The 12631-nt window shown below is 50.5% G+C and overlaps 2 protein-coding genes across 2 annotated transcripts; one reads left to right on the forward strand and one right to left on the reverse strand.

The window, feature by feature from the left end:
- The first annotated feature begins 4261 nt into the window (after window positions 1-4261).
- Window positions 4262-7490, forward strand: TCF23 (transcription factor 23). The gene is made up of 3 exons (XM_061168552.1): window positions 4262-4483; window positions 5191-5433; window positions 7311-7490. Exons 1-3 carry the CDS (start codon window positions 4262-4264, stop codon window positions 7488-7490), a joined length of 645 nt encoding a protein of 214 aa, XP_061024535.1.
- Window positions 7491-11269: 3779 nt separating this feature from the next.
- On the reverse strand, window positions 11270-12022 carry LOC133074598 (sodium-dependent multivitamin transporter-like). Its single transcript, XM_061168519.1, has 2 exons — window positions 11829-12022; window positions 11270-11433 (listed from the first exon to the last, which is right to left on the reverse strand). Exons 1-2 carry the CDS (start codon window positions 11937-11939, stop codon window positions 11281-11283), a joined length of 264 nt encoding a protein of 87 aa, XP_061024502.1. The 5' UTR covers window positions 11940-12022; the 3' UTR covers window positions 11270-11280.
- Window positions 12023-12631: the final 609 nt, after the last annotated feature.

Genomic DNA, 12631 nt, shown 5'->3' on the forward strand with positions numbered 1-12631 from the left:
TGGACACTTAGGTTGCTTCCATGTCCTGGCTATTGTAAATAGAGCTGCAATGAACATTGTGGTACATGACTCTTTTTGAATTATGATTTTCTTAGGGTATATGCCCAGTAGTGGGATTGCTGGGTCATATGGTAGTTCTATTTTTAGTTTTTTAAGGAACCTCCATACTGTTCTCCATAGTGGCTGTATCAATTTACATTCCCACCAACAGTGCAAGAGTGTTCCCTTTTCTCCACACCCTCTCCAGCATTTATTGTTTGTAAATCTTTTATGATGGCCATTCTGACTGGTGTGAGGTGATACCTCATTGTAATTTTGATTTACATTTCTCTAATAATTAGTGATGTTGAGCATCCCTTCATGTGTTTGTTGGCAATCTGTATATCTTCTTTGGAGAAATGTCTATTTAGGTCTTCTGCCCATTTTTGGATTGGGTTGTTTGTTTTTCTGATATTGAGCTGCATGAGCTGCTTGTAAGTTTTGGAGATTAATCCTTTGTCAGTTGCTTCATTTGCAAATATTTTCTCCCATTCTGAGGGTTGTCTTTTCATCTTGTTTATGGTTTCCTTTGCTGTGCAAAAGCTTTTAAGTTTCATTAGGTCCCATTTGTTTATTTTTGTTTTAATTTTCATTTCTCTAAGAGGTGGGTCAAAAAGGATCTTGCTGTGATTTATGTCATAGAGTGTTCTGCCTATGTTTTCCTCTAAGAGTTTTATAGTGTCTGGCCTCACATTTAGGTCTTTAATCCATTTTGAGTTTATTTTTGTGTATGGTGTTAGGGAGTGTTCTAATTTCATTCTTTTACATGTAGCTGTCCAGTTTTCCCAGCACCACTTATTGAAGAGGCTGTCTTTTTCTCCATTGTATATTCTTGCCTCCTTATCAAAAATAAGGTGACCATACGTGTGTGGGTTTATCTCTGGGCTTTCTATCCTGTTCCATTGATCTATATTTCTGTTTTTGTGCCAGTACCATCTTGTCTTGATTACTGTAGCTTTGTAGTATAGTCTGAAGTCTGGGAGCCTGATTCCTCCATCTTCGTTTTTTTCCCTCAAGACTGCTTTGGCTATTCGGGATCTTTTGTGTCTCCATACAAATTGTGAAATTTTTTTGTTCTAGTTCTGTGAAAAATGCCATTGGTAGTTTGATAGGGATTGCATTGAATCTGTAGATTGCTTTGGGTAACACAGTCATTTTCACAATGTTTATTCTTCCAATCCAAGAGCATGGTATATCTCTCCATCTGTTTGTATCATCTTTAATTTCTTTCATCTGTGTATAGTTTTCTGCATACAGGTCTTTTGTCTCCTTAAGTAGGTTCATTCCTAGGTATTTTATTCTTTTTGTTGCAATGGTAAGTGGGAGTGTTTCCTTAATTTCTCTTTCAGATTTTTCATCATTAGTGTATAGGAATGCAAGAGATTTCTGTGAATTAATTTTGTATCCTGCTACTTTACCAAATTCATTGATTAGCTCTAGTAGTTTTCTGGTAGCATCTTTAGGATTCTCTATGTATAGTATCATGTCATCTGCAAACAGTGACAGCTTTACTACTTCTTTTCCGATTTGGATTCCTTTTATTTCTTTTTCTTCTCTGATTGCTGTGGCTAAAACTTCCAAAACCATGTTGAATAATAGTGGTGAGAGTGGACAACCTTGTCTTGTTCCTGATCTTAGAGAAAATGATTTCAGTTTTTCACCATTGAGAACAATGTTGGCTGTGGGTTTGTCATATATGGCCTTTATTATGTTGAGGTAAGTTCCCTCTGTGCCTACTTTCTGGAGGGTTTTTGTCATAAATGGGTGTTGAATTTTGTTGAAAGCTTTTTCCGCATCTATTGAGATGATCATATGGTTTTTCTCCTTCAGTTTGTGAATATGGTTTATCACATTGATTGATTTGCGTATATTGAAGAATCCTTGCATTCCTGGGATAAACCCCACTTGATCATGGTGTATGATCCTTTCAATGTGCTGTTGGATTCTGTTTGCTAGTATTTTGTTGAGGATTTTTGCATCTATGTTCATCAGTGATATTGGCCTGTAGTTTTCTTTCTTTGTGGCATCTTTGTCTGGTTTGGGTATCAGGGTGATGGTGGCCTCGTAGAATGAGTTTGAGAGTGTTCCTCCCTCTGCTATATTTTGGAAGAGTTTGAGAAGGACAGGTGTTAGCTCTTCTCTAAATGTTTGATAGAATTCACCTGTGAAGCCATCTGGTATGCTCCACCTTTTGAAGGGAGGAGTGTCAAAGAATTTGTGTACATAGTTTAAAAACACCACAAAAAGTATACATTAAATGAAAGAATATACATTAAACAGTTTGGAATGGTTGCCTATGATAGGGAATAGGATAAAAGGGAACAGATGGAAGGGAGGGAGGGAGGGAAGGAGGGAGAGAGGAAGGCTAACAAGAGGCCCTGCGTGGACCAAAAATGACAGTGTGCAGCGAATTCTCTGCATCTGGAGTTAAAAAAAAAAAAAGGTAACTCAGTGTGCATCTTTTCAGTCTCCTTTCTATATATTCACATAAGCACAAAAACCTTTAAAGTTTGTTTTTTTTTTTTTTTTTTTTTTTGGCCACGTCATGAGGCATGCGGGATTTTAGTTCCCCAGCCAGGGATCAAACCTGTGCCCCTGCAGTCAGTGGCAGAGTCCTAAACTGGAAGGGAGGACTGGCAGAAGGGAGTCCGCCAGGGAAGTCCCTAAACCTTTATACTTATAGCTTTTGTTTTTTGGTGTTTTCTTTTAAAATCCTGGCTGGGATCTTATTATACATAGTGATCTACAACTAGGTTTTTTCACTTCACTGTGCATCTTGGAGAGTTTTCCCATGTCACTATACAGATGTCTGCTTCTTCTTATTACTGCATATCATTCCACAGAATGGATATAGCAAAATCTATTTAATCACTTCCTTATCGATGGACATTCAAGTGAATTTTACTTCTCTTCTGTTTTCCTTTCTCTCTGGTTGGCTGAATGTCTGTCTCTGTATATCCACCTTTGTTCCTCTGTCCTCTCTCCACTTTCCCTTTACTTATTTTGTCTCCTCTGGAGTTCAAGATTGGAGGATAAGGGACGTGCAATGACTCTGCTGCAGGCAGGGGTGGTAACCTGAGGGCAGGCAGGGCCGACTGTGGCAGGCTTGCTATTCCTTCGGCCTGCCTCCTCCTAACTAGCTGAATAGAGGATCTGATGCAGCTCAGCAAACATCCTTGTCCTTGCCTTCAAAGACCTCGCACCTAGCAGGGGAACAGACATGTGAGTAACCCACCCAAGGCAGAACGGTGTAGGGTGAGGAGCAGCCTTCCAAGTCTCACTGACTGCCTGGGCTCTCATCCACCGCCATCACTTACTAGATGTTTGGCACTGGGCAAGTTATTTCACCTCCTGATACCTCAGTGTTCCCATCTGTAAAATGACGATGTAAGAGTCTTTTTTTCTTCAGACGTTGATCTGAGAAATAAGATAATACATGTAAAGTACTTAGCACAGTGCTTGGCATGTACTGATCTAGAACACTGAACTGTTAGGAAGCTAGCCAGGGTGTAGTTGTGCATAGAATGGGGTACCAATAAAACAGGGAGACATGGGCTCTGGGTTCTGTGGGGTTGGAAGAAATCCTCACAAATCCTTTGGACATAACCCAAAGGATGGGCAGCTTTTCCCCTGGCAGAGCTAGAGGGAGGTATTCCAGGGGGACAAAAAGGTAAAAGTAAAAGCACTGAGGTGGAAATAAGAGGCATGTTTGGGGTATGGGGAGTAGCGCCCTCTGACTGGAAGGTCATTTTCACTGGCAAGGGGAGGAAAGGTCCTTTCAGGGATGTGCACAGCCAGGCTTCTGGCACAGGGAAGGGAGTTCAGGGCCCTTCCATGGACTTGAGCCCCAAAGCCGAAGCTGCAGGTCTATCCCAGGACCACAGTCAGGGTCAGGCAGGGATCCAGGAAGGGAGCTCCCTTCCCACCATCCTCCTGCCCTCTACAGCAGGGGCCTCCTCCCAGGGCCTGGCCACTCCCCGCATCCAGCACCCCCGCCCCTCAGCCGGTTGGGAGGCAGTCAGGAGGCTTTTCGCGGGGGCTGTGCCGGTGGGCGGTTTTCCCAGAGTGAGGAGCGGAGCAGGACTGAGTTGGCGCTAGCTTCCTCAGATATAGACGTTGCTGGCTGGATGACCAGCCTGCCCCGCTAGCGTGAGCCCAAGGGCTTCCTCAGGCTCTGTGTTCCTGTCCTGGGGGCTGCAGCATCATACCTCAGGGGTGTGGCATGTCTCAGAGAGAGGCCAGAGGGGCACTGGCCATGCCAGGAGTAGGGAAGAGCCCGGCCAAGGCCACACCGCGGTTGCTAGCAGGCACTGACAGGAAGAAGAGCCGCCTGAGCAGGACAGGGCAGGACCTGTGGGAAGAGACCAGCTGGAGCAACCAAAGTTGGAGCAGAGCTGCCCCAAGCCCTCGAGGGGCCAGGGCCAGGAGCCTGGCTCGTGGCCGGGTAAGAAAGCCGGGACCTGAAGAGGTAGCTGGGAGAGGCAGGCATGGGAGGGGCTGCGATGTCCCCTCTGATGGCAGAGCCTCACTCATGGTTACTGCCCTGCCCAAGAGAGGGGACATTGGCCAACTTCCGCTCCAAGGCTCCATGCTTGGGTGGTTAGGGAAGTCAGAGCCGGTCTTAACCAGAGCGTGGCTCAGAGAGCTGGCCCAACTCACTTCTCTCAAGGAAACTGAGGCCCGGAGAAGTGATATGTTTCCCAAGGTCCCAGAGCAGCAGTCAGCGACAGGGCCAGCACGCTTTGGTGTCCTTTCCTCTTTACCACAGTTGCCTCTACATCTCAGGACCTGGCTGGGCCTAGGGTCAGCCCTACAGAGCAGGGCAGGGCTGTGTGCTCCCTGTGGCCCCAGGGCATCCTGATAAGCAGGGTTCAGACTTAGGTGTGGATGCAGCAAGGGCCAGGGGGAGGCACAGTGGAGGGTGGGAAAGAGTATAGGACTCTCGGTTCTGAGCCCAGATGAGGTCTTCTCTCCATTTCCTCTGCCGTAAAGCGGGGCCGGGCTGAGAGCAGGCAAAGAGGGGACGAGGCCCTTGGGTCTCTGTCGTTTGGCATGCTACTACCCTGGCAGGAGACCTTGCCCTAGGATGCTCTTAGCAACCAGGGGCAATGGCGTCCGGTCAGACCCGCTCACCCGGGGTCCTCTGTGCAGAGCGAGGCCAGTCCTGAGAACGCCGCTCGGGAGCGGAGCCGGGTGAGGACGCTGCGCCAGGCCTTCCTGGCCCTGCAGGCCGCTCTGCCTGCCGTGCCGCCCGACACCAAGCTGTCCAAGTTGGACGTGCTGGTGCTGGCCACCAGCTACATAGCCCACCTCACCCGCACACTTGGCCACGAGATGCCTGGCCCCGCCTGGCCACCCTTCCTGCGTGGACTCCGCTACTTGCACCCTCTCAAGGTAGGTCATGGGCCCGGGGCCTTGGGGAAGGGGGTTTGGGATGGGGGATACTGGACTCAGTGCCCCTGCCCTCGGCAGAGCTGACGCTGGGGCCAGCTGCTTCCTGCTCTCTCAGGGGGAGAAGAGCTGAGGCTGGCTCTTGGGACTGGAATGATAATGTTTCTCATGGGATGCAGTGGGAGTGATGACTGGAAATGACTTCATGAGAATATGGTTCCTCCAAGGGGAGGGAAATTCTTAGAGGCCCCAAGACTCCGGAGCACTTAGTGGTAGAGGACAAAAGGGGGTAGTTTCCAGGGCTGGGGCCTGGGAAAGAAACCACACCTAGGAGATTCCTAGATTCCAAGGGGCACCATGCCACTGTACAGTGCCTTGGTGTCCTCTGGACTTCTGTCTCAGGAGGGATCCCCCTTTGGAGAACAAAGCTCTAAGAAAACATCACTCTAGATAACTCTTGGTTTACCAAGCTGGGTGGGGGAGTGGCAGGGGCTGGGAAAGGGGGAAGGAGGGCTTCCTGCATGCATCACTTACCCGACTGTCACCTACCTTTCCTGAACCTCAGTTTTATTATACGGAAAGGGAAGATAACATGAGTCTGACTTTGCTTCCAGGGTATGAAATGAGATCATGAAGGAAAAGTATGATTAACAATAATCATCATCACAATAACAGCTAACATTATCTGGGGGCTAAAGTAATGCCCAGAGCTAGACTAAATGCTTTAGTGCATTTTTATCTTTTAATCTGCACAAGAACCAAATGAGGATTTAAAAAAAGAAAATGAAAAAAAAAATAGAACAAGAACCAAATGAAGATTACTTTACAGATGAGGAAACTGAAGCTTAGGTAGGTTAAGTGGCTGAATGCAGTTCAGGCCCGGGGCTCATAGCCACTAAGCAGGCCCCGGGCGTGGGGTGGAGCACACTGTAAGTTGCTGACTGTGAGTGTAGCTGTTATAAAGGGTCGTCTTTGCCCTCTGAGGACAGCAACTTTATTTCTATGGAGGATACTTTTCGCCATCTCTCTTCCTTAAACATCATAGTTCTGAAATGTCTTGAAACTTAAGATATTTTTCTTTCATATAAATACAACTAAAATGCAAGAATTTGAGACTAAAAGGGGCAACTCTGAAATGCCAACGGTGGCACCTGGTGCAGTGTCCCCGGGTGGCACAGTTGCTTGCTTAGCTGTAAGATGGCGGCCAAGGTGAGGCCCTTGCAGGAAGCAGGTGATGCATAAATATGTTGAAGAATGAATAAATGAGAGCCCAGCTAGGTCTAGCACTCTGGCAGCTGGGTGGGGTGGGTTAGCTAGCCAGGAGCAGTGGCCCTCAGTCCCCAAGTGGGGGGCTGTCAAGAGGAGGGCAGACCTCAGAACCAAGTCAACCTGGCCTTTTCTGGGACTGGCCATGCTCCTGCTGGAAGGATGGACAATCCTGGGAGGTCCCCTGCTTAGGGGGAGTGGGCAGCACTGACATCTGGGACCACAGGCACTTGGGTCCGGGACTGGGCAAGAGAAGGGGTCAGGACTGTTCCGTGTCAGGAGGAGCCTGCCCTTGCCCCACTCTGCTGCCCTCCCCACTGCCCAGGCCCTGGCTGCTGCCAGCTCTGCCGCCCGCCTCCCTCCCCACCATCGGGGGCTCCTCTTGGGGCCCTTGCTTTTCTCAGATGGCTCCTCCTGTGCCTCTCAGCCAGGCTCAGGTGGTCAGGAGAATTTGTGAGGCCATGAGTGGTGGTGAGCCTGGGACCGCTGTCATCGGAGCAGTCGTGGGGACGGGTCTCAGGGAGGGAGGCTAGGGAAGGCCCGGTCTGGGGTGCCGAGGACTATGAGGGCTGTGCCAGTGAGCATAACCCTCATCCCCTCCCCATGTCTTGCAGAAGTGGCCGATGCGATCGCGTCTCTACGCCGGAGGCCTGGGGTGCTCTGGCCTTGACTCCACCACAGTCGTCACCTCGGGCCAAAGAACAAAGGAGGCAGAGACCGGGCCCCAAGTCTCTGGAGAGGCAGATGCTCTTCTTCCCACCAGGCCGCTCTCACCAGCACCTGGTGACAAGTGATCATCACAGTCGCCCTTTTCTCCTGGGCTGTGACTCAAGCTTAGGGACCTGGATTCTCTGCCAGGCCCTGCCTGTCTTCATTCTGCCTCTCACCCATCGATCTGATTCAGGCTCCACTCCCAGGTTCCAGCACACAGACCAGGCAGAGCAGTGGGCACCTCTGTGACGGAGAGTATTCAGGAGGACCAGGGAGCAGATCCTCATCTTGTCCCCCACGGGTGATGCCCCAGTGGCTCCCTTGTGGCACTTACAGGGAAGTGGGCAAGGAAAGGGTCTGACTGAGTTGGAAGTTGAGTTAGGGCACTGTCCCTTGCTTTTCTCCCCTAAGGTTCCCACAGACCCTCTGGAGATTGCAAGAAGACAGACACTGCTGCACATGTACAGAGGTAGCGGCTGAGGCTGGCAGCAGCTACAGGTGCTGATGGGAAAGCCAGGGGCCAGACAGGCTCTCGGCAGCTGTGAGTGTGGGCAGAGCTGGGCCGGGGTCACATAGGTAGAGAGGAAACTGAAGAAGGGAACATACTTTGTTATTGCACTGCAAGATGCTTACCCAACATCAGGAACTTAGGAATTTTGTATCTGCGTTATGGTCTCTCCAGCTGCCCCTCATCACTACATTTTCTCCCTCTCTGGGCCCTGCACCCTTCCACTCTTCTCTTGCTATGAGTTATATTTACAGGTTAAACCATAAAGCTTACATTGCTTACATTCCAGTATCCAGAGAAACTTGTACATAGTCCTAGCTGCCTAGTTTGAGATTTTATCCCAGAGGCAGCTCTACCTTAACTGAACCAGGCAGCATCTTAAGCCCTCGCGTTTGAAGGTTTTGATAGACTCAGTTACATCCTTGAAGGACCTGAGAAGGATAACATATATCTTTTCCAGGGGATAATAATTATAATCTTCCGTTGTATTAGAAACCTAACCTCGAGGACAAACAAGATAAGCCTGGGTTCACAGGGTTCCTTGTAAGATTTTGGCCGAAGGCCCCACTGGCTCAGGAGTCATTTCTACAATCTGTCTACAACGAGCTCCCTCCGGCCAGCTCCTCCCCACAGGCACTGCCCTCCCAGGCTCTCCCTTAGTCCTGCCATGGGGTGCCAGAAATCAGATAGTGCTTTAATGGAATTTATCTCTGGCCTTGTAGAAACAGTTTGAGGAAAACTCAGTGTCTACACATACAGAAAGTAACTTTCCAGATCAGGTGTGGCTTCAGATCAGGTAAAGTCCAGACAGAGAAGGAACCATCTTTTTGTTAAACTTCGGTGCCTCAGAGTGGGAAGGCACAGGCCAGGCCAACTAGAGTCCCAACAGGGGTAGCCTTAGACAGACGCCACCACTGCCGTCATGAGAACGAATGAGATTCTGGCCGACTGGGAGGGGCCGGGGCTCTGAGCTCCGGTGTGAGGAGCTGCTGTTCCGCCACAGGGCTGGCCAGGGCAGCAGGGGAAGGGGGCTGAGGGCGTGACTCAGCAAACTGGTGTGGAGGCAGAAAAGCAGACACAGAACGTCCCAGCCGCGGCAGCGCGAGATGTGGGAGAGCATCTGGACCGTGGCTGGGAGCCACGGCGAGAAGGCCTCGGCCAAGGCCAAACTCGTAAATCTACCAAGTCTCTGCCGAGGAGCCTGGAGAGCTTGTGCAGAGCTGCTTCTGGGCAGCTGGACGGGGCCAGGCAGGGCAGAGACCAGGTGTGGGTGGGCACTAGCACAGTGTTCTTCGCAAGACCATAAAAGTCCAGCTCGAATGTTCTATGTTTAAAGCCAAAAAGCAGTATCTTCCTTGTTGAATTTGAACGTGGTCAGAAGAGGAGCACATGAGTTTCCTCGTGAGCTGGTAGCACACAATCTCTCTCTGGGGGTGAAGCTGGGAAAGCTGGCTTTGTGTGTGCCCTGGGGTCCCCCCACAGCACGGAGCTTCTCCTGATAACTCAGGTTTGGGAGCTTGCTCCATCCACCCACCTCAGACTCCAGCCTTTGCCTAGTAATGCCAGGCCCTTCGGGAGAGGGGGGACCACATTACCCTGGTAGAAAAGACAAGGAGGGCCAAAGAAGGATGCAGCTGGTGGGGGGCTGGGGGAGGGCAAGTACCATCATTACAAGTTTCTAAGTCTGTCTCAGGATCTTTCCAGGCATTTCCTTAGTGTTCTGGACAGTCCCTAAGGGGTCCAGAGACCGTCTCCTCCAGCCAGACAGCACCCAGCACAGTCAGGTCAGGAAGCAAAAGGACTGTCAGGGGGCAGGCAGAGCCAAGGAAAGGACCAGGGGATGAATGGGAATAACCAGAGGAAATGTCAGGTTGGAGACTTCGACCCACACATGAACCAGAATCAGGAGTAACCCCCTTTTCCTCTAGCAGAGGAAGAAAAATACCCTCTCACTGGGAGACCCTGGGAACAGGGGTATGTAGGAAAGAAGCTCCAAAAGGAAACAGGAGCCTGGATGACAAAATGACGCTCAAGTGGCCTGGCTCGGGAGTGAGAGGGCTGGCTGGTCCACTTCAGCGTCTTGCACCGCCTGCCCCATCCCCAGGTGCCTGTGACTCTAGGTGGGGGTGAGGCAGTGATGGCCGGGACAACTTCCCTGGGGCTGGATATGCGTGTGCTTTCTGAGGGACAGCAGAATTACAGGGGAGAGGCTTCGATGCACTTTGGGAGAAGCAGAGCTGGCCAAGGGATATCTAAGTATTAAGGTGGAGACTGCAGATTTCACTAAATTGAGAACTAGAGCCATTAGAAATAGAAAAATCTAGTCTTGTCTGAGAAATTCCCTTTCGCTTCCTCTGGAAGGAGCCTGGCTAGGATGAGTCAGATGGCACTGTCCTCTCCCTTTTGTGGCCTAAGCCCTAAACCCAGGGCCCCTGCAAGCTTGGTATTCGAGATCAGGGGTTGGCAAACTATAGCCAGTGGGCCAAATCCAGCCCCCGATTTTTTAAATAAGTTTTTATGGGAAAAGAGTCACACCTATTTGTTTACATATGATCTATGGCTACTTTCCCGATACAAGGCAGAGTCGAATAGCTGTGACAGACAGTAAAGCGCAAAATATTTACAGAGTTCCTGTGAAGGAACTCTGGCCCTTTACGGGAAAAGTTTCGCTCTTGATCAGAGATATGCAAAGTGTGGTCCGGTAACCCTGGAGGTCCCTGAGACCCATTCAGTGCCCTAAGTAGCCAAAATTATTTTCATAATACAAGATGCGATTTGCCTTTTTTTCACTCCTATTCTCTCATGAGTGTAATGGAATTTTCCAGAAGCCATATGACATGTGATATTGCAACAACAGATGGAATGTAGAAGCAGATAGGAGAGTCCAGCTCTCGATTACAACAGACATTAAAGATATTTGCAAAAATGTAAACCAATGCCACTCTTCTCACTAAATATTTTCCAATATGGAAAATAATTATTTTTCATAAAAATGGTATCTATATTCACATATAGTGGGTTAATTAATGTTGTTTTTAAATAAATATTTTAAGTCTATTTTAATTTCTAATATGGTAAATATCAATAGAAATTACCCACATAAGCAAAAGCTTTTCAGAGCCCTACTTTTTTAAGAACGTAAAGGAATCCTGAGACCAAAAATTCTTAGAATCTCTGCCCTAGAATAGATTGGCGAAGGTCAAGAAAAGCTCTTACCCCATCCGCATGACCCTGTATATGACAGCTCTACCCTCTGCCTGGGGCAGACACAGTGATTCGGTCTTGGCCTTCGAGAGACAAGGGGCTTATGGTGAGGGAGGGGGGGTGTGCCTGGCAGAATATGGACAGAGTGTCCCGAGTCCAGATCACAGTGAGGCCTCCTGAAGGATGAGGGTGGGGCTGATCCCCTGGTGGGCTGGGCCTTCCTCAGGCACATCCATGGCCTCCTTGTCTCTGCTGCCCCTCAGCATCCCATTGCTCACCTTCTCCGGAAACACAGCGGTTTCCACAGAGAGATCCTGGGGAACACAGAGCAAAGGGAGTGGGTGGGGTGAACGTGAGGCAAAGGGGAGGTGAAGGAACCTCCCCTTTCTCTTGCAGGAAAGGTGACCCTGCTTTGATCCTGGCTAGAAAGGAGACCGACGAGGAGCAGGCCCGGGGATGAGCACGGGGCTGGGAGGAGGGAGACAAAAGGCCAGCAGCCGTGGCCTCTCGGGGCTGAGACCCTTCTGCCCACCAAGCCCCCGCTCCCCTGTGGGAAGGGGCCAGGCAGCTGCTGCGGGACAGTCCAGCTCAGGCCAATCACCAGAGAAAGGGGGGCTGGGAGGAGAAAGAAAAGGGAGGCACAGGAACCCAGGGGGCCGGCAGTAGCCTGAGAGGGAAGGGAGGGGCGATCTGACAACAGAGGCGCTACCTGGCTGAGGGTTTTGCAGTGAAGTCGCTTCTGACAGGACATGGGCAGGAGGGCAACGAGTTTCGGCAACACTGGGTAAATGGTCCGAGGGTTCAGGGTCCGGCCCCGCATTCCGCCTGAAGACAAAGTGCTCCCGAGGCTCCTACTGTGTAACCAGGGGACACCCGCGGCCCCCTGCTCTCCCCCTGCTCTCAGGGCTCTAAACCCCCAGTCCCCGCCCACCTCCCCGAGCTCCACCAAGAAGCGTGACTGTTCCAGGCACCCAGGAGCCCGGGATTCCCTGAGCTCCAGACCCCAGACCCCTGAGCGCCCTCCCTCAGCTGGTCCTTGTTTCCCTGTACCCCCATGCCACACCCTGTCACCATTGTGCAGACTGCCTGCCCGCCCCCCCATCCCACTAGACTTGCAGCCAAGCATAGGTCCCATGACCTGGCTGGCAAGTGGCTTCCAAAAGAGCCACCACGGTTCTTGCTTTGATGATGAGAAACCCCAGGAGTGAAGATCTATCTCCTCTTGGTTGAGCCTGGATTTCCTACTCCCCCCACCCCCAGACTGGCTGCTGGGAGCACTTCCCCTCTTTGGGGCTCTGCCTCCCCAGCCTCAGGTTTGGAGCGGAGCCCCCTCCCCCAACACAGCTAGGGGCCAGCTGCTGAGCAGGGAAATAAAGGACAGGGACCGCCTCAACTGCCCAGGGTAGAAGCAACAGGATTAAGTGCAACCTACAGGAGATGCTGGAAAGATGGAGGAGCCGACAACCAGCCACTGGGGAGATCATGGGGACCGAGCGGGAACTAAGGACCATT

The sequence above is a fragment of the Eubalaena glacialis genome, chromosome 14 (genome assembly GCF_028564815.1).
Source record: "Eubalaena glacialis isolate mEubGla1 chromosome 14, mEubGla1.1.hap2.+ XY, whole genome shotgun sequence".
In the NCBI taxonomy this organism is placed as follows: domain Eukaryota; kingdom Metazoa; phylum Chordata; class Mammalia; order Artiodactyla; family Balaenidae; genus Eubalaena; species Eubalaena glacialis.